General features: G+C 40.4%; 2 protein-coding genes across 2 annotated transcripts; both read left to right on the top strand.

The window, feature by feature from the left end:
• Positions 1–15893: 15893 nt before the first annotated feature.
• LOC137892879 (forkhead box protein Q1-like) lies at positions 15894–17110 on the top strand. Its single transcript, XM_068738284.1, has one exon. It carries the CDS (start codon positions 16033–16035, stop codon positions 16837–16839), a length of 807 nt encoding a protein of 268 aa, XP_068594385.1. The 5' UTR covers positions 15894–16032; the 3' UTR covers positions 16840–17110.
• A 1472-nt stretch (positions 17111–18582) lies between these two features.
• On the top strand, positions 18583–21901 carry LOC137892841 (forkhead box protein F2-like). Its single transcript, XM_068738232.1, has 2 exons — positions 18583–19814; positions 21338–21901. The coding sequence occupies exons 1-2, from the start codon at positions 18845–18847 to the stop codon at positions 21508–21510; spliced, it is 1143 nt and encodes a 380-aa protein (XP_068594333.1). The 5' UTR covers positions 18583–18844; the 3' UTR covers positions 21511–21901.
• Positions 21902–22905: the final 1004 nt, after the last annotated feature.

Here is a 22905-nt window from a genome sequence, read left to right as displayed (position 1 = left end):
TCCCTTTGAGATGTGTTTAAGGTCAGCGAGGTCTCGGATGGATCGATCACTGGACCGGTCTCTATCCGGACCTGGTGGGGTGTTCCTGTACCAGGAGAGTTGTGAACATGAGCCTCGGGCGGAGCCAGACGCAGGTTTGTTTATGTCCTTAAGCCCACATCGCGTGCCAGACAGGAGTCACCCATGTCAACACTGATTCCGAAGCATAGAAATCCCTTCCATAGAGACATTAGTCATGACTGTTTACTGTGTCTTACTCATCAGTTAGCTTATTAAGTAAGCTTTAAAATCCTCAGAAGAATAACACTGAGGAATTTCAGGGCTATTTGTAAATGTGTGCCTCGCTGCTTCTCCTCAGATTGTTTAGATATGGGCCTCACCCCAACTGACAGCTTCCATTCAAGTAATGCTGCTTTTATTGTGAAACTATTTCGCTGTCACCACTGAATTCATGTCTGTGTTTAGGTGCTGGGTAGGTTCACTTTTTCTTAACTGTCATGCAAACTTCATGCAAGATATTTTCGACTTCCTTCAAAATGTGAACGCGTTGGATTTTATTAGACATTTATTTTATTTGCGCTTAGGTTGCACACAAAGATAAAACTCATAACAATCACACACCAAAAATAGCTTTGCATGCTGCAAGGGTGTGTTTAACTGTCAGCCTTTGCCAAAATCATAATGAGAAGGTGTTCAAAACTACAGTTAACGCAACATGTTTTCAGCGGTTGCTTAGCAGCGTGTGTTTATCTTTGTATATTTTCCACTTTAAGAAACACTTATAAAACATAATTCAGTGCTCATGCACAGCAGTGATTACAGTTTCTAAAGAGTAGTTATTATATAGACAACGATGCTGTGCAATTACAAGCATCATTTATAGGACAAAAAAAAAAAAAAACCTGCTTTATACTTTCAGTTCTGAGGTCTTTGCGCTGACTTCCTGTCCAACAAAGAATTATTGTCCAAAATACATCTCTGATCTGCTGCTACCTTATGAATCATCCCGAACCCCTGAGGTCGTCTGGGACCGGTCTACTTTCTGTTCCCAGAGTCAGAACTGAACATGGAGAAGCAGCGTTCAGTTCTTCTGCTCCACATATCTGGAACAAAGTCCCAGAAAGCTGCAGGTCTGCTGAGACCCTCAGCTCCTTTAGATCCAGACTGAAGACTGTTCTGTTTGCTGCTGCCTTTGATTGAACCACATTCAAGGATATTAATCAATTTCTTGTATTTCGGCATTTTACTACTTCTACATTTGATACTACTGTATTTTATTTCTTAAACTGCACTGCAACTTTTATTCTATTTGTTTTAGCTTTTTTGTGTTTTAATGACTGTTTTTATTGTGTCAATGAATGCTCTTAATTGTTTTTAAATCTCTTTTTCTTTTGCCTTATGTTTTGATGCTTTTAATGGTTTTAAGTGAAGCACTTTGAATTGCCTTGTTGTTGAAATGTGCTGTACAAATAAACTTGCCTTGCCTTACTTTACACGGTTTGCCTACTATTCAAAGTGTAAGTAGGCAGAACACCTGTGGTATAAAACACCAGTTATTGAATAACCTACTGAACAACAATGTTTCTGTATTTATGTTACAACTTTTGTCTCATAGTCATCATTTCTATCAGTTATAGTAACACTATACTCAAAGTTTTTGTTGAGAACATGACACTACAATGAAATCCAATTGGGCAATAAACACAATCAGTCAGACTATAAACCATTTTATTTGGAAGTAACGCTGAATGGGTGCGCCCCCAAAACGCTCAGGAAATCAGTCATTGCTCAAGAAATATGAATCAGGAAGTTGATCTGGAAACCGTGATAGACACCTGAGGTCATATTTTTGTCGATGGCCTTCATTTCTTTTATTTTCTTCTGGATAACCCTGTTGTTTGTTTCTCTTATCCTCTGACTGCTTGTGTTTCTTCACCTGTTGGACTTCACAAAGTCATAAAATCTCAGACTTCATAAAGTCTCGGGATGAACACAAATGTTTTGCTCAAGTTAAAAAAAAATCTTCAACTTGCGTTGTTGTTGCGTTGTTGCGCCCCCCACTCACGTATTTCTATGGACGTATGCAAACGCAACACCTCTGAAACTCACTTCACCTTTGGTCCGCATTTCGCTTTTAATCTGGTCCCCCATCACTTTCATTGGAAGCAGGAAAAGATCCCTTCATGGCCTGTTTGTACCAGAGGAACAATTACAGCAAGCAAAACCAGTTTGAATGTTCATGCAAGCGCCTGACTATTGTTTGAAGACAGACTCGAACAATTCTGAACCTCTCCTTTAACCAGTCATTGTCTACGTTAGAAAGCTATGTGCAATGTTAAAGGAAGATGGCACCACCCTAGTTTGCCTGTTTGGATATGTGATGCTTATTTTTCTGGGGATTCTGGTACTGTGTTGTAAGGTGCCAACGATGAGTCAGAATATAGCAGAAGTAACAATGTGCTAGCACATAATGCTATCTGTTGTTATGTGATAGCAGCTAAAAACAACTTCTATTCAACAGTGTTCATTTTCAGTGATCTCATTATTACGCTCTCATTGTTCTGTTCTTGAAAGAAACAACTTGGTCCCCGTTATATCTGAATGGCTCGCTTGAAGCCGCTGAGGATTTACAAAAAATGTTTTTCTAAAGTTGACCTAATGTATTATGATGAGTCATGCCGCGTTGTTGGCTTTATGAATGGACATCACAACCTCCTACACTCGGGGAGTGCTTGTTGGTTTCTCCTTTCTTCTGTCCACTGAATTTAGCATTTGGCCAAAGTGTTCATAGTCGTTGCATGAAAAGGGCAATAAATCAACAAACATACCCGACATGCTAATAATCAACTGACATTAACTTTTAGATGATTGGCAGGATGATTTAAGGAAGAAATCCGTTCGAGGTTTTTCACTCTCCATAACTTTAATTCACAGTTTGCAGCTGTGCTGTGAGGAATTTCAGCTATTTCAAAAGTCTTATTCTCCAGCTCTCTTGAAACTTGATAGACTGTGTAAATTGTTGGCTCTCTCAAGTGTTTTCAGAGATCAACATGTGTACTGTATCAGATGTATTATTATCATTTATTGCTATTTCTTGTGTGGCTGTCCTGCGGTACAGTTGCTTGCCATTTTTATTTTGAGTTTCACATCTAGAAAATGTATCAACCCTGTGACCCTAAGAGCGAATGAACTTAAAAAATAGACAGGTGTAATTTAGAAAGCAGACCGAGTATGCCAGTCTCCCATGTCTGTTTCTGCAGTTACAATGGCATTGTGCTGTGGCCCTTACGCAGACTATTTTTGTGCCCTTTTACCTCATAGTTTGTTGTTTTGTTGGTAGTGGTTGTTTGATCCTGAACGTAGATCAGATTACAAAGGCTTTGTTTTGATCTTGCTCCACAGCGCGGCGGGCTTGGAATGACAAGAGGTCAATGGACGGGAAATGCTTTCATCGTGCCTGACTCTTTGACTCCGGCCCACCATTGTGTTTATGGGCCAAGTTCACGCCTCATGATGGGGTTCCCAGATCTTCACTAGGTACCAAGAGAGCTCTATTTTGAGAGACATCTTTATATGTTGCTCTACATTAAAGGATGCCAACAAACAGAACTTTAATGTTAAGGACCGGTAAATAATATTTGAAAAAACTTGAATTACCTTGACTGCTTTTATTAATATTCTTAAGATCCAAATATATTGCAATGAAATTAAGCATCATAAAAGTAGTAGATTTTGTTTTCTTCTCCCCCTTGACGGTTTGCTCTTCATCTCTCGATTCACAGTCTGGGTCTGAGTCAGTCCGCAGACCCCCAAAGGACAGATGACTCCGTCCTTCAAAGAGACTGAAATAGAAATTACTATTTACCTCCTTCGACCTCATCATAACCCACCTTCCCTCCTCAGACCCGACAAACATTGGGCGTAGTAAAGACAACATCCTTTCACCAGTTGTCCCACTGCCAGTTTCCTGAGAAAGGTGTACCCAGTCTCTTGCAGAGTGTTGCAGAAACCTGAATTTCCCTGTTTAGCAACAACAGCTGGTGAGTCATCGCAGTGGGCTGTGAGATTCTCGTTGAAGATAATTGATTCAGTGAGTGTAAAGGTCTGGTCTAAAAATGACAGTTTTCTGGCATAAAGCCTGTAAAACAGATTTACTTTCCGGAGACTATGCTGTTAGGCAGAGGAAGAGTTTGGTCTGCCATGAGGTCGTTGTTTGTTTGACAAATGTTTTTGGTCATCATATGTGCACTTTAAGACAATCCATGTGCTAGAATGATGTACTGTAGTTTTAACAATCAAACCACCTGGGAACATGCTAGCGCTCAGCAGTCACAGTGGCGCTTCCTTCTAGCTAGCTTACCGTAGCAGTTTTCTCACAACTCCGGACAATGTCCTGAGAATCAGGTCCGGACATTGTTCGGAGTTGTGAAAAAATGGCTATGGAGTTTTCCTTTCACACATGTAACACACAGCAGGAGATTGTCTGTGTCAGATGCATTCGAACCTATGGAAAATACTAAGTTTGACAAGGGGTGGCGCCTGAGTAGAGCGTGCAGGAGGCAGGACACGGTGCGAGTCACTCCGTGGTCACGTAGCCGGTTCATAATTTGGTCATAAAGAACCGAGTCTCGTGACATTCCTTGACTTTCTCCCATGATTTTTGCGTTGGTCCTACCAATGGAAGCTCACGAATCTCGTCCTCTCTCCAGTGAGACACTTTCTTTGGGTGAATGGCCCTTCTTCTTCAAACTCGGATGTTTGTTTTCTTCAGGTTTGGCGCCATAATGATATGAAACATGAACACGCCAACTCGCTCTCTGTCAATTCTCCGGACAATGACCTTCCCTATTCACACGTGGGCTTGATCGAACATTACACAGACTTTGTACTTGGGAGCTGGCAAGGTGAAGTCTGTTTAATGTGCTGTACGAATGATTGAGCCATTTGCGTTCTCGCATACAGCCCCTCCGGGTAATGTCCCGATAAGTTAAGGGTTGCAGTGCATGTGTGAAAGGGGCTTAGCAAGACAGTTATTTGTACCATCAACTCCTGCCTCCTAACTGTTTGTAAACCGTTCCTCTGTTGTGCAGCACTTTATACTCTGGCAGAGGAGGGTTAAATAAAAAAGATGTGCAACACAGATAGCTTTCTCTGTTTCGGACTCCTCAGCTCTCCTTTCCCTCAAAGTTCAGAACTGTCAAGAAAGTTTGCTATTAGTGCTAAATGTGCACGCCAAAGTTCCCTGAAGTTGAATTTAGGAAATCTGACAAGGTCAGAAAACACTTGACATTTCTATTTCCAGCTCACCAGATTCTGGATACAAATCAGATTCCCATTCCCTCATCTGCTTTGAGCCTTACCCACATAAATAATGCAGAGACTTGGCTCCTTTTCAATCACTCATGTTCACCAGTACATAATCTCGAATGTTTATATATCGACATCTTGATTTGTGTTGCTTTATCTGATGTAACTGATCTGATAGATGAGGAATGATTTATGAAATGGGGTGGAGCAGAGTCTCTCACGCACCTTTACTGGCATGGACTGATTGTCCTTGTAAGATTCCTTGAAAGCCATGCCCAGACAGCCTATCGACTTGACCTTGGCAACTGCTTGTAAACTGCAGGGAATAAAAACACATGAGCTGTTGCTTTGGCCTCAGGTATAGCTCACATAAAATTGAGGGAATTATTAATTAGCATTCATAACTATTTGGTGAAACTAGCTTTTAAAAGTCAGCAACCACTGCTGACGACTTCAAACGCCGTGCATGCGGCTTTAATCTCTCTCAGATCTCTGAACCTGGGAAGATTACAACAGCAGAGATCATATTTCAAGCACAGTTTACATTCTCCTCATTGTGAACATACCACACACCAAGTCACACACTTGCTGTGCTGGAGATTGAAAGAATTCATATCTTGGCAGACGCATGTGGTTCTTACAGATGTGTCCTGCATTCATTTTATGGGTTATTCCTCAGTTCTTTAGAATTGCTTTTTTGATGACTCCTTTATCCTGATTTACGTTTTAAATTTCACATTTATATTTTAGAATAAACAACTACTAACTTTGGTAGGTGTTGTATTAAAACCCAGGATTTCTGTAAGGGCAGGAATACAGCCATTACTTATTCATCTGTATCAAGCTACTAGGTGTGAAGGTGTTGCATTAAAAGTTCTGAATATTGCTTAACACGAGTAACGTGACTTCTCTCCGTCTGTCAGATCTAGACTAGTGACATTCCTTTAAATGACATTTGCCATCTGAAAGTCAAACATGGATTTCCAAAGATTATAAGGAAGGTAAAGAAGGTGTGGGGCAGTTCTTTAACTGACTAACAACTGAAACTTTTTTATCGAGGCTGATAATAGATGTTCAAATCCAAACAATGCTAAACAAACTACTCTGGTGACCCATACTGTAAAGGCAACTTTATTAAACTGAAAGATAATCTCTTCTCTCCTTCCTCCTCCCTTTCTCTTTCTATTCCTCCGTCATACTCATACTAATATGTGATGGATAACTCTCTTAGTTGTTGTGTTTGAGTCCTCAGATAGAACGACACCTGCTTGATTAGACAAATGTATCGTTAATGAGAATTTACAAAGGCTCAAGCAGTGCGCTATACGCTTTCTAGCTGACCTTTAGGTCACACTGTCATGGCAGTGTTAATGTTATTAATGACACCTGAGCTTCTCTTACTATGACACGTCAAAGTGTCGGCTGTGGAAAAGGGCCTGTTGAAATAATCTAATTAATTAATATAATATTTAAATGAAAAAAGTAATTGTACACGAGCATGAGAAATCACATGTTGAAATTATAATGTCAATATAGCATACTGGCAGGATTGCTAGCAGTAGCAGTAGCATTTTCCTAAAACTCTAAGTAAACTAAGATGATAAGGCTGCTGTCAATTATTGTCCACTTATTCCATTGTGAGAAACACAAGTACAATTTACATAAAAACAATAAAGTAGTAAAACAATCTCTGTTGTATCTTAAATAATTCCTGCAGACAAAATAGAATGGAGATTTTTCTAAATGTCTGAAAAGTAACGTGTTAAAGAATAAACCACATTGCGTTGTGTGTTTCTGTTGGAGTTAAGGTTAAGCATAACCAAAGTCAACATACTATCATATCAAAAATAAAAGTCAACCTTGTAAAACCCTAAAATGGACTTTACATCAAAACAACATTGCTTAAAAAACACCTAAAAACACCTGACATTTATTGTTTTATAAGCAATGACACAGACTATAATTGCCTTTGTTCCACTGATAGTTAACTCATTTAAACTTGTGCTTACAAATCAGATCATAAAATGCTGTAAGACATGAGGTAATGGTGCTATTGCACACCATCTGAAGGTTTACAGTTACTGAAGTAAGTCAACTTTGGAAAGTATTCCCATAACTTGCAAAAGCTTGTCTTCGTCTCCGGACGGAATGACAAATAGCCCGTCTGAGCTGACATGAAAAAACAATTAAAACTTGTTGAAAAACTCTCTCCATCCTTTTTATTGTAGATTTGTTAGATTCAGTAAAATAGTCAAAGTGACTTGTTTTATTTCTGGCTTTCAATCTCTACTTCTTCTACGACTTCTACTACTATAGCGCTAACTTCTAATCAATGAACGCTGTAGCCACAGTCGTCTAAACAGTTTGCTTCAAATTCACTTGACAATTGGATGAAAACATGCTAATGACAATGGCAGAACATGTTAACCAAGTTCACCACACTAGTTTAGTATGTTAGCACGCTAACATTGCTAATTAGTGCAAAAACAGTTGAGTTGACGCTGATGAGAAGTTGAGTTTGCAGGTATTTGGTCATAAATTAAAGTAGTATTGCTGGTGCTATATGAAACGTCAGGTGGTCAGGGGGATAACCAAAGTCAGAAGAATATATTCTGATATTCATAGCAACTCATTCAGTAGTTGTTGACATATTTCAATCTGGACCACAGTGATGGAGAGACCGTCCGACTGATCAACATTGCCATAAAGAGTCACAACCGTCGCTAACGAGAAAATAGTGACCGATGTTGCAGCTTGAGTCTGTGAGTCTTGAGTCTTGAGCTGATGCAGAGTGAAGACCTGATGCAGCTCTGCAGTGGAGCCGAAGGAACAGAGATGTCTGGACTGCAGCCGACATTGTTAACCCTCTTGGCATGGCAGGTATAGGAGCAGGCTTATTCACCTTTTGGAGAGTTTGTATGTGTGTATCCAAACTGTCATAAAAGATCCATTACTGTTGTCAGCATGTGTGCAATCACACTCTTACGGAGACAGTCGGTACACATACCGATGGCAATGCACGCCCACACACTACTTCATACACACACTCATCAAACATGCTGTAAACATTCCCCATTCACAGACATTACAAGTAAACTCACACCAGGCTCGAGGCATTGCGCTGAGCTGAGGTCCAGCTGAAAGAACAGATCCAGAACAGGTCTGGAAGCGTGTGGCTTGGAAATAAATATCATTAAACTCAGCTGTCAGACTGCATTTGGCTCTGCTGAGCAGCGTCGCCATCCGTAAGAGCTTGGCTTTCCTCCACAAGAACGCTGGTTTTCTGTCTTTCTTGCCTCTTACACACGTACATGCTACAACCACCATTCGCAAAGAAAGACACAAACACATGCAGGGACAAATCCACACACACACACACACACACACACACACACACACACACACACACACACACACACACACACACACACTCGCTCAGACCACCAGGGAGATCTGTTTATGGAATCCTGCGAAGACTACACGAGAAACAGACGTCGCTTTTATTTCGCTTTAAGCACAAAAGATGTAAATAGCCTCATTAATTTACATTCAAAATGTACTTTTGTCGTTGTGGAACATGGATTACAAAGGCGTGCTGTGATCACAGACAACGGCCTGCTGTTGTACACGAGAACGAACACATTCTGGAGTGGAGTTACTGGTCTGTAGCTTAATCTTTGAGAGTAACAGATATTTTATAGAGACAAGGCAATCAAATTGGGAAAGACAACCCTAGTAACAAAAGCAACAAATATATGGCAACCAAACACTAGAATAAATGGGAAGAAAAAGATAATGATTATTGTACCACAGTACATTAAATCTTCTTGACAAGGTAGCATTTGCCCTCTGACTGACTTCTATCTGAGTAGGTGTAAATAAGGTGTGTGCTGGTAAACCTGTGTTGGTTTCGTGCAAAGCCACCTTTTACAGGCACTCACCTAAAGGGAGTTCCTCCTTTCATTTGCACGCAGGGCCCTTTGTTGTCATCGCTGAGAGCATTTTTTTCCCCCGTCTTCTTTTCTCTCATTTGAAAATAACCCAAACAGGTCCGGTAGACGTAGTAACAGTGATATTATCTAAGCATATTTTACCTGAAGGGGATCCCATCACACAGATTTTTTTTTTTTCTGCGCCGCACGAACGAGGCCTGGAGGCCTGAAGGCAGGCAAACAAGTTGAGCACATTTGGGGCTGGCCAGGCCAAACGTTTTTTTTTTTGATTCTGTTTTTTAAGGTGTAAAAAACAATTTTGGCTAATACACACAAAGTGTCAGGACCTTTTGGTTTTTACACACATTAAATGATATTGCAGGGCATTTACGAATTCTGACGATTCTGTTCTGCAACATGATTTTACAATATTCCAATCCAGGTTTTGTGTCACTAATAAGCTTGAGATGATGTTTCACTGGTCAGTGTGTAAAACATGAAAAACAGAGACTTTAAATTATCATTGTACACTTTAAATACAGTGTGATTAAAATGTTGATGGTATAAGAACTCCCATCGAGATCCCACATGTCGATTATGAAAGCAGCCTTAAATGTTTAGGCACAGGGCAGCAGAGTATGGCCTCACGAGACTCTTGTCCTTGCAGATAAAGGCTGTAGATTTCTGGTAAGTATTCATGCTAGAATACGGACTTGTTTGTAACGAGGAAAAGAAACCCACTCAAAAGCAGCATTAAAGCTACTGGGATACACACAGACTTTCTTTTGCTCCACTATAGATAATGGAGTTTCTATCGCATCGTATCAGGCCATCTCTTTCCCCTCATTGTAGTTCACCTGAGAGCCTTGAGAACGTGTCTCAATGTTTACACTGTCTGCTTCAGATCTGTTACATGATCTACTTTGGGCAGCTGGATATAAGGCACCCTGATCAGAGAGGGAAGTAAGAGCAAATTGTTCAGCAGTTTCAAAAGTTTAACAACGGTTCAACTTTATACTGGATCCCAGAAAATGCTGAAAAGATCCGGTGATGTCTTTAATAACACAGGGTGTGGAGCAAACTAATGTCGAAGAAATGCAATTTAATTTGGATGAACATATTCATAAATATTTAATATCCTCTTTCAGTTTACACAAGGCACTCGCTCGGGGTTAAAGATCCGCCCTGTTACCTTGCATATGGCTTCAGTTTCTTTTTTGAACCTCTTTATTTCATGTGATTGAATTTCACAGAATTTCCCCATTGCGACATAAGTTATACACAGGATGAAAAGAGAGAACATGCCTTTGCTTGTTTACAGCTTTGAAACGGTTCTATTTTATTTATGTGGTGTCGTGTTCAGAGGCTTCGGTTACGGAAAGAGACGGCAACAAAAACATATCGAGACTGAAGACAGACTAGGGTTATTTGCAGGTGAGTCAGTTTCTAGGAAGAGTACCAACAACTGAAAAGTTGAAACACCTCAGATGAAGATATTCATCCGCCCTTTCTCTCTCCCATATGGTTTGATGATGTTAACAGTTTTGTAGCCCTGCTGCTTGTCGGCAACAGCATATCTAACTTTACACGCTAGGCCTCGACACGGACCTCAGTACACAGAACTCCTAGAATAAATAGAGAAGATCGACCCCTTTTCTATCATCGCTCGCGCTGTTATGACGTTATACGCCCATTCAGTGTGGAACACGTTTCCCCGTTTGCTAGATAAACCACATCCCTATCTCAACCCCACTCTCGCTGCCACGTCTTTGGCAGTGCTTACCTCCATTCCCCCCTTTTTTTTTTTTTTGTCTAAACACGAGAGAGGGGTAAGGCACACAGATGGCTTGCATGAAGAACGCCAAACCACCAACTAACAGCTACCTGGCCTCTCAAACCTTGTGCCAGGGTGCCTGTAACGGTTTTAACTGAAATGGCCTCTGATGCACATATGTAAACAAAATAGGAACTGCATCAGGAAGTTTTCAAACTTTTTCATCTTGTATTTTTTTTCCCAAGCATACCTGTCTAGTTAGCCTGAGTTGTACCCTGCTTTTGACTGTTGACATTATTTCACTAAAATATAGCTGATATAAATAAAACTACAGCAGTGTATTTAAGAATGGAGAAGCTGAGTAACATGGCCGGTTGCAATATAGACCATATGAAAAGACGTATCATTGAAATATGAAAATATGGCAAGAGATGCAAAAAACAATAGTTGACCAAGTAAGACAAGATGAAAAGTATAGAGAGTGATAGAGCAGGATATATGCTGAATATATGCTGCATGAAACTGAATGGAAAATAAATCATATGCATATTATTTGATAAATGAGAGTTAATTGCACAACTAGACAATATGACTGTGTTCTACCAGGGAAACATATTTCTTATTATGAGTCTTTGACATTATAAATCTGGTTTCTGTAGTGATGAGGAAGTGATAAGAAGAGGAAAATGCAGGAAAAAGTGAATTTCTATCTTTCTCCACCTGTAGATAACATCTCTTGCTTGATATGTTTACTGCTTTTTTCAACACACTTGTTCATCCCATTTACTTGGCAGCTCATTAGTTTTGACGGAGTGACGAGACCAAAATAGAAACTTCCCAAACCAGCAGCAGGCAGAAGCCTGTTTTCATTCCTTTTTTTTATTGCTACTCCTTATATCAGGAGACATGAGAGAACTTGAACTTTGCTGGCTGTCATCTTTAAATGTGTGTCTCAGACATCGCCTATATATAAGCATGATAAATGGTAAAGAACTTACGACAGAGACTTTCATACAATAGGCACTTACAGGTGAAAGTGTGCATTTAAAGGGAGGGACCAGATATACATGAAGCAACATGTGGAGCCAAGTATACGCCAAAAAACAAACTGATGATGACTAAGAACACGCACATGTTTGTGCAAAACCATAATGCTTCAGTCAGATACTGAGACCATAGTTTCAAAACAGAGCTGTCAAAATACTATAATTAGTGGCTCATGAAATATTTTGAGGTGGGATGTATTGTACGACGATAATGAACACACAGCTGCCGCAAATAGCATGAAGGAATGCCTGGAATCAACATGAAATTCAGTTTCTATTTTGAACCTTTGAATACATCCCAGACTCTGAAGCCACTCAGTGATCTTTACGCTCTCAGCGACATAATCCTTTGTAAAACATCTGAAATGATCTGCTGCCTCACACGCAAAAGCTTTGTGTTTGCATAGAGAGAGAGATAGAGAGAGAGAGAGAGAGAGAGAGAGAGAGAGAGGCACACAAGCCTCAAGTGGGTGTTATGCAACCTAAATCCTCTTCAGGTTGACATCTTCACAGGGTTATTTTTAGACATTTTGTGGAATCTGCTGCAACAGTTTACATCACTGAAATGCTAATTAAGCGGGGTTTGGATATTTTTCTCAGACACTAGAAAAAGGGTCATAATCTGTCTGCTGTCTGTGATGAGGATCCCCAGCAGAGCACACATATATTTGTTACACAAAACGTGTTCAATAGGGTAATGAATGTATCCTTTTTTTTTGCTGATTTGACATGCTGTAAATGTACACAGTTTGCTTAATGTAAAGGAAACATGATCCAGCTTGTAAGAAACCACTTGGAGCAGAAGTATTGCTCTATCTACGACACTCAGCTCTGTTTTATTTACATTAACTCATTATTGGAGTATGTCCTCAACAGAATGTGCACACGGAAAGCTAAACATATGTTGTGTGTGTTTTGAAGGCTTCCTCTTCACTGCCTCATCTCATACAGTGCATCATAGTCCTAACACCTGTAGTCAACTAAGAGTATTTACTCCTTTCTTGGTGCCCTCCAACAAAACGACTGGGAAACAATTTCTCTTCACAAACATCTCGAGACAGAGGGAACGGATTAGAACTCATGGACTTGTGACCGAGTGTGTTCCATGAGCTACGGCTGGACCCGATCACCTTCCAGAAATCAAAGTCCTGTTTAACTGGGGCTTCCAAAAATGTGGAATAATCAACAACTGCAGGATCCAGTATATTGTGCACTACATACATTGAACTGTACTGTATGTGTGTCTGCAGTAGTGCTTTGTATTCATGAATCTGTGCATGCAAGTTATTCTGTTGGCATCAGTTTGTGATTTTTAAATGTTTATGAGCTGAGCACTGTGCCAACGAATCCCTCGAATGAATTAGCAACAATAAGGGTGTTAGTCCCCGATGTGACGTCTAACTACGGGCTTCACAGTGTTCCTCATTCCAACACATTCAACAAGTGATACCTGAAGGCCAGAGTCAGAGCTGCAGCAAATCAACATTTGCATCTGAAATGTTTTGATCAGTTCCGTTGTGACAAGAAATACGGAGCTTTAATGGACAGAGTGCTGCTATTTAATCACGACATTGTTCATGCTGTACTTTTAAAGTGTTCAATTGTCATGGCTTACAGGTGTGTGCTTTAAAACGGAGTTATTGAAAACTGAAAGGTCTTATCTGATCTAGTGTCTGCAGAACGCCAACACACTGTTATCTAATGCACTCGTAAATCTCACCACACTGGTCTTGATAGGGAGTCAGAGAAAGATTAAGACAATAAGAACCTCTAGTTTGAATGATTAATAGCAGTGAGTCATTGTCTGAGGAAAATGTGACACATATCTCAGTGGTGAAATTTTTTTAATTTTTTTTTTAATCTATTGTCTAAGATGAATATGCTTGCCAAGCTTATGAGCTTCCATAAATATCCTTGTATGCAGTACTCGTAGCCTCTATAGTATACTCTGTTTGTAGTATTTAAAGCCAGTTAAACGAGCTGATTCACGGTGGAAGGGAGATAAAATCATTAAACCACCGTGGTTTACCACTGTATTACAAAGGGCTTGTAAAGTTGTTTTAATGAATGATCAATAAATGATTGACTAATGCTTTATAGATAAGAACCCATTTTGTGTTGCCAAAACTGCATTATTGTTATTGTTTTTATAACTTTTAACATTTATAAATGCTGGTGATCCATGAATTTAATGAGTTTCTCCCTTTCTAACAAGCCATACATTCACTAGATAACAATGTTAATGAAAGGAATAATTAATAAGCATCAAGTCTGCAGCGGTAAGAGTTAATCAAATGTTAATAAAAAGGTTTATGATCTATGTTGTTTGCGTCTCCTTTCTAGAAATAAGTGACATTAATAAATCATAAAAAAAATTCTCATGAAGCCAATAGTCACTTATAACTCCTTTTGTAAAAGGTGCCTTATTAGAAAGGGGGCCTTTGGCAGCATATGAGTGGCACTTATTGCTCTGTGGTTCCACATGTACAGCTGTTATTAAGTAGATCCACTCTACGGTCTCACAAGCTGCTACATGCAGTGGCCAGAATGAATACGAGGTATTTGAGCTCTTGTCATTGTGTGGTTAGCTTACAGGAATCCATCTTTCAAACGCCACCTTTCAAAATAGTGACTTCACCCTGGATTGGGAGTCACAGACAACACAAACAGATTATCGGGAAAAAATCAAAACATCCACACCATCGCAAACATGTGCAGCCTGTGCGAAACATAACAGCTCGACACAAACACTTTGCATAAACAGAAGCTAAACCACTAGTCCCAGTAACAACACATAAGCAGTTGGTATGATGTCAACATTGTTTTCCATTTTATGTATGAGGTTATTATTTTGTTTTGCATTTACCCCATTTGGTGACAGTGTTGCAGCACAACCAATGAACCCAGTGATTTACAGGAAGTAAGATCACCACTTATACAGGTTGTCGAGTTCAACACCACTGCCGGAGGAACCTGAGGGGGTGAGTGGGAGGAGGAGAACGTATCCGGGCTGTGGAGCGGCACTAAATGATAATGAAAGACTGGCATTAGCTATTGGAGGCATGATATACAGTCTATTCAATGGGTCTGTTCACCTGTCTTGGTGTCATAATTCCACTGTCTCCTTGGAATCACATCACAAGTGACGGCCCCTGTTCCATCCAAAACCTCAAAGCGGTTCATCCTTAAAGAAAATAAATCACAATAAGTCATTTCCTAGGTGAATCCACCTTGGCACCGAGCAACAGGAAGGATCAAACCGGCTGTTTGTGTTGAGAGAAATACAATAACAATGGTTTCTATGTGGGCCGTTAAATAGGTATGAACACCTGAAGGGCACTTAAGTGGAATTCTTTGATGTGTCTACAACCCTTCTGGCACGTGGAGCATCTTTTCTCACAGAATTTGTTTAAATATCACTCGGTTTGAGTTTAATTAAGATGCAGAGAATTTCATCTAAGGACAGTTCAGGCTGGTGTTTCCTGAAATTCTACCTGCAGGCGCCACACCTGTAAATACAAAGGCAACATACGCCACCTGGTTGTCTCAGGTGAAATAGTCCCAATGTGTCTGACGGATCTTATTTCACAGGTGAGGAAGTAAATAATAAAGCTGCACTGAATCGTGTTTTCAGTGAACATCATCAGTGCTGAATATTATATTAGAGGCTCATGATGAAACTTGTATTATGACCTTATAGACTATCGCAATGTGAAGATGTTTTGTGATGCTCCAAATGTTTTGAAATCCATTTAACTCCGCCCTCTTGGGTTGGCCTTGAGGTGAGCCACATATAAACAGCAGCTCGCGCAGATTAATAGGTGAAGACTGGCTTCAGTGCTCTGGCAGGTATGACAGCTACGGAGGACTTCATTGGATCCACTTCAAAGCACTGCGCTTCTTGACGCACACGCGATCCGGAGAGCATATTGGAAAGGTTTAAAATACAAACGAGGACAATTCTTCAAAGAGCATGAAGTTAGAGGTGTTGTGTGGAAGCCACTATGACATGAAGCATTTAGAGATGTCCAGTGATGCGGAGGGGAGTGCGCTCTCTCCTCTTTCTGCTGAGGAGGAGCTGGGGTCGGATGGGGACTGCGTGGCTTCCAGCCCTCCACCTGTTACTCCGTGCACCAGCACCAAGTCCAAGCCGTACACACGGAGACCCAAACCCCCGTTTTCCTACATCGCTCTCATCGCCATGGCTATCCGGGACGCCACCTCTGGACGTCTGACTTTGGCGGAAATAAACGACTACCTGATGAAAAGGTTTCCGTTCTTCAGAGGCAGCTACACCGGCTGGAGGAACTCGGTTCGGCACAACTTGTCTCTGAATGACTGCTTTCTCAAAGTGCTGCGGGACCCGTCCAGACCGTGGGGAAAGGACAATTACTGGATGCTCAACCCTCACAGCGAGTACACGTTTGCCGACGGAGTGTTCAGGCGCAGAAGAAAACGCATCGATAAAAAGTGCAACAGGGAGCCAAAGGTGTCCGAGCTCACAGAGGAGCCGCAGAGCATTCAGCGGGCTGCATCCGCCACCAAGACGGATTCATGTGTCAAGTTTACGAGTTCATTTGCGATAGACAGCATCCTCAGCAAGCCGTTCAAGAGGGACTCAAACAGGGAACATTTACCACTCCATCCCGCCTTCACCTGGCCGCGCTACACTGAACTAATGGTGCCTTATTTAAATACGCCTGCCTCATTTCCATACTTCAAGCCAGCCTGCTATGTGGACTCCTGTGCTGCGCATGTGTCAAACGCCTATTTCATGTGATGATTAAAAATCATCATTGTTCACTGACGATGGACACAGACGAGAATTGAAAATGGATCGGATTTTATTGTGGTGGCAAGGTGTTACTCTTATTTTTGTACCTCTTAACGCATTATGAGATTTGATCTTTGATGCACAATTATTTGTTGAAAATGTTCCTGAACTGACCATTAACGTTGTATAGAAAACGTATTAAAAAATATGCACTTTGACTGTTTTTTTTGTGTCTCTGTCTTTCAAAAACGAACGAAATAAAAATCTATCAATGATGGTCTGCGTTTTCTGATGTTGTAAAATTAAAACGTAGTCATTGGTTCTTGTTGAGACAAATGCTCAGACACCTGCATGAGACATCTACACCTGTTCAAATGGGTTTGAGGTCACGTGTTCGTGACTCCACCTTGCAAAATTCTTAGAGAGCTTTATAGGGAGTGGTTGTAAGTGTACTAAGGGCCTGACACACTGGCCTCCTCCTATTATGTAAAAGCCTCAAGCTTGCTGGCCTTTCCAGCCTATTGTGTTGTACATATACAATATTTTGTAGGTTAAAATATGACAGATTTATCCTGAATTGCTTAGGAAGAACAGCCAGTAACGGTGCAAAAGAATAATAATAATAATAATAATAATAATAATAATAATAACAATGATAACAATAATAATAAACAAACTACAACAATAATAATGATGATAATATAATAAAATGAATTGAAATAAACTAATCGTAATATGTTACTAGCTTATTGTTAGTAATTGTTTTTCGTATGATTTCCGATGCAAAAACAAATTGCCTAAGAAGAGTTTCTTTTTCCGTGTTCATGAAGTTCGCTGCTGCCGGAAAGGGGCATCCAATATTTATGTTTTCTGTCTGGCGCTGCAAATAGCTGTCGCCTCAGTCACCACACATGCGCAGGAAAGGGTTTGTACAAATGGTGCATCCTGAGCGACCTCAACTGGAATCCACAATAGCAATGTCTTCCAAGTAAGCCTATTCTTCTGAGGCTAGAAAGTAAATTTCCTTTTAGACTATAGCTGTGCATCCTGGACGCAGCGGGGCGGCAGGTTTGATGCTGATATTCTTGTGTGGTGCTGGTGTGGGAATTTATTAGACGACCTTATTATATTAGTGACTTGCTCTGCAATGACGCCTACATTTGCACAACTCTACCAAGTCTCAAAAAAGACATTTATAGTAAACATTTCGCAATATATAAATGATCTGAATTGCTCCTTACAACTTTAGAGTTTCTGATCAATTCATTTCTCCAGGGATGTAAAACAGGCTCACTGAGGTAAACTGACACGTGTGCGCTGTGTGTGGTACGTTGGCACGCTCTGATGGAAAAAGCATGCTTCCTCTCATGTCAGAGTCTAACCTTGAACAGATCCCAAACAAATGAACACTGCAGGACTTATTCTCTCCTATACCTACACAAAACATAACCACCAGCAGCCATCGTACTTGTTAAAAAAGGTACACGAGGACAAAATGAATCATTTGTCCAAAATAGTTTCACTTTATGCATCGGGGTTTGTCAGATTATCGTGGCGAATATGTGCCTGACAAATGCATTCAGAGGTGTTTTGGAAAACTGAGTCGTGGGAGGAGATTTGTTTTACTCCACTGCGCCGCGTCCGGCTCCTTGTCTGGATCCTGGCCAGATGGGGAGGGAGTATAGCTCCTCGCGATTTCTTGGAGGGATTTGGGGGGGATAGAGGGGCAGAGAGAGATTTAAGAATTGATAGGTGGTCGAGTTGTGTTTGGCCGGTTGGATACGCGCAAGGAAAGTCGAGGAGATATATTCCCCCTGTCTTGTGGGATTATTGCCAGCCATGGACAGAGAGAGAAAGGAGGAGCAGCGGATGGTGTTTCTCGATTGTCACGGTTATAAACGCGCAGAGCATCTCAGAGGGGCACTGCCCTTTTAATCATTAGGCTTTTTTGAAATATAAGAAACGTTAGTTGCTCAACTGTTTTAGATCAGATAAAAAAAGAGGCGCAACCATGACGACCGAGACCCCAAAGCACCATTTGGATCCATCTAATCCTCGCTCCAGCCCAGCGGCCGCTACCCTGAATGCAGCTCTGCTGAGCGCACAGCCAGTGATGGAGAGCGCGCACAATGCGTCACCCAAATGGAAAAAGGGAAACTCCGGCTTGAGGCGTCCTGAAAAGCCTCCTTACTCGTACATCGCCCTCATCGTCATGGCAATTCAAAGTTCGCCGACCAAAAGGCTAACTTTGAGTGAAATCTATCAGTTCCTGCAGGCCCGCTTTCCTTTCTTCAGGGGATCATACCAGGGATGGAAAAACTCCGTCAGACACAACCTGTCGCTGAACGAGTGTTTTATAAAGCTGCCTAAGGGTCTCGGCAGACCTGGCAAAGGGCACTACTGGACCATCGACCCGAGTAGTGAGTTCATGTTCGAGGAGGGCTCATTTCGTCGCAGACCTCGGGGGTTCCGTAGGAAATGCCAAGCTATGAAGCCGATGTACAGGATGATGAATGGTATCGGGTTTGGTGCGTCCATGCTGCCGCAAAACTTTGATTTCCAACCACCTTCAGGCTCACTAGGCTGCCATAGCAGCTACAACATCGACCTGATGGGCAACACAGTGCCAGCTGGCTTCGAGGGCCTCGGAGGAGGACATCACGTCTCACATATGTCATCAGGCTCCGGGTCATCGCACATGGCCGCGTGTCAGGTGGCCTCTAATAATGCGGACTATTGCCCCGACAGCAGCAGCAGCCCCCTGCAGTCCTCCCCAGCGATGGTAGGCACGTTGGACTGTCAGTCTCCTTATGCAAATGCAGCCTCACACTGGAGTTCACCCGGTGTGCCTTCATACATCAAACAGCAGTCGCTGGCAACAAGCAGTCCCGCTTCTTCTGCTCTGCATACGGGGATGTCGTCTTACTCTCTGGATCAAGGCTATCTGCACCACAATGCACGAGATTCCGCAGAGATCTCAGGTATGGCGCTGCAGCTATATATATATATATATATATATATATATATATATATATATATATATATATATATATATATATATATATATATATATATATCCTGATACATGTGCACCACGACGATAAATGTAATCAAAGTTCATGGTTAACATTAAACTACAGTGATGAGTTAGTAACTCAACTTTGCGTAAAAGACACACGCCTTTCAGCTATCACATACATTGAACAGTATAATTATGAACTAATCTATAGAGCTTTGGTTTTCACAATGCATTTTGTATTAAATGAAGTTGCATTGGATAAAGTGATACGACGTAGCGAACCGTTATAGTAAAGCATAGAGAAATGCCCTGACAAGCTTTAACTGATTAATTCATCAGGTTGTAACGTTGCACAATTTAGACCTTTGTTTTTTTTTTCAGTTTCAATGTACACCGTTCACTGTGCCCAATGTAGCCTATTCGATTTAAATGTCTTACTATTTGATTGCATTCTCGCTCAGGCTTTCTTTAAAGGCCTCTGTGATAGAGAAGGTTTACAAACAGGCAAAAGTAACGCAATGAAAAGGACGACTTTATGATAAAGACGTAGTAACGTCACAAACTCATTCTCATCAATAAATAAGAAAAAAATAATTGTTATTTATTTCAGTGCAGCTACAATGAAGGCCTTTAACATGAGCCACAGCAGAATAATAATCAGCATATTTAAATTGGAGGAGTTGTTGTTTTATTGCCTATTTTTGCTTCAACTCTTTTAATTTGTTCATGTTGTTCATTGTCATTTGACGCACATAACAACAAACGGTGGAACCACTTTCCATTACAAATGTTAGTGTGTAACTGATATAAGATAAGCCTTTATTGATCTTCAGATGGGAAAGTCAGGTGATGGCTTTTTGAATGGTTGTTATTAATTCATTTACTATTATTTAATTCATCCATCAAAAGCTACTACTGTAAGAACCAGTTATAGGATGCCATGTTGTGAAAAACCCATCTTCCACAACGCTACGTGCTTTATGTTTTTAGTTAATGTAGAAGGTCTGCACAGTATTTGTGCAAAACATTATTTTCAACTCCTATTATCAGCATTTGAAACTGCAAACTGACTACTGAAAACAAAACAAACCCTCTATTAGAGTTTTACTGTAACATCTATACCCGCAGAATACATTATTATTAGAAATAAGAAATTCACAATCGTCTATTAATGACACAACATTTGCATTATTGACAAATAAGCATAAACATCAGCCAGAATATTTCTCTATGTATCTATTATATATCGCTACCTGTCAACCAAAACATTGATTTTATAATTCTCTCATAAATGATCTATGAAGCTTTAGTACATTATTTGTAATCATAAATAAAGCCATTAGAGAACTGATCACACTATATAAGCGGCACCCTAATAGAACCAACACATTTCAGCAGGACACATGATACAAACTCAGAATAACCATAAAGATACAATTTCGAAAAAAGGAAGCGCTTTGCCCTCATGTGTGCCGTGTTTTTCAGTGGGACTGTCTCGATACTCCAGCCACTCAGCTCCTGTGTGTGACAGGAAGGACTTCGTGTTGAACCTAAATGGAATCTCTTCCCTCCACCCCAGCACCGGCGGATCGTACTATCACCAGCTCCATCACCACCACCAAAGTGTCTATCAGGACGTAAAGCCATGTGTCATGTGACGTGACAACACAGACAGAACTGCCTAGAACTTCTCTGCTAAATGTAAACCTCGGGTGGAAATATTGTAACAGAATATTTGGTGACTTTTTTGGTGAAAATGGCGATTTTATGCCATTAAAGTTTGACCTTTTTTAACTGTTTAATAGCTTAATGGTTATGACGAGAGGACTTTGTTTGCCACTCTATAGCTTTACACATATGAAGGAGAAATATCAACAGCTTTACTGAAAAAAAATAAATACGTATCTGAATTATTCTTTATTCATGCACTTCATTTTGTGTTCCTGGAGTTGCTGAGATTGTTGCTGATTTTTGCAGCAGGCCATTAAAGAGATTTATTTTTTAAGGATAATTTGGAAGTGTTTTTAGCAATAAAAGTTTTTTTTTATACACAGCGTTTTTTCTTTTTCTCGGCACTACAGTTCTTTCCTTGTCCATTATTATTGTTATTATTATTGTTATTATCATAATTATTATATATAACCAACATTATACATAAACGGTGCAGTTGTGAGCGATTTCGCTTGACCCTTTAGGTTGGGTTTGATTTAATGTTTTTTTTTATTTATTATTTCGCTTTCAAAAAAATCCACAGGTCCTTTTCGGAGGCACTGTCACCCCGTTCAGCACCACCACTGGGTTATCATCAGTTTATTATAGGAACAAGAATAAGGTGCAGTTTTTTACTAACTCTTATCATAAATGTTTTGTTATGAAAAGTCGAGATTGAAATGATTGATAAGAAAGTAATCCTTCTTTGATTCAGTTCACCCGCGGAGGATAATTAAAATGTAACGCACGTCTTAAGAAGCCTGCCTATGTTCACATTATGCAATGCTTGTTATTAGATTCATTACTAAGCAGAAAGGAAGAAGGAGGCAAAAGGCACATTTTATACCTGGATACTGAGCTAAAACCCCATCCTTCTTGTTTCCACGTGACTGTACCGCCACCTCGTGGTGATAGAAAGTTGAAGCGCTCAAATTATATTTCAATCATACGTCATGGAAAAATGCGTTTGCATATCTCCATGCTGCTAAAGAAATAAACACGTTATGCAGAATAGTCAGTTGATGTAGGACAGGTTACAGTTGGTCTTGATGAACCCACACAAATATGCTTTCAGTATAAAAAAAAATGGTTGTTAGACTAACACACACACGCACACACACACACACACACACACACACACACACACACACACACACACACACACACACACACACACACACACACACACATGCAAATCCATTACACACAATTTGCTCAGAATAAATCATCATCTGATCATGCTGTATAGGCAGCATGACAGACATCAAACCCCAAATCTGGTAATTTTATAAGTCTAATATGAAATGAGAGACATTGGTATACAACCATAGAAATAATGTCAT

Source organism: Cebidichthys violaceus, unplaced genomic scaffold, assembly GCF_023349555.1.
Source record: "Cebidichthys violaceus isolate CVI_PGR_0920_01 unplaced genomic scaffold, fCebVio1.0.p SCAF_8, whole genome shotgun sequence".
Lineage (NCBI taxonomy): Eukaryota > Metazoa > Chordata > Actinopteri > Perciformes > Stichaeidae > Cebidichthys > Cebidichthys violaceus.
This window is presented reverse-complemented; position numbering and strand designations above follow the sequence as displayed.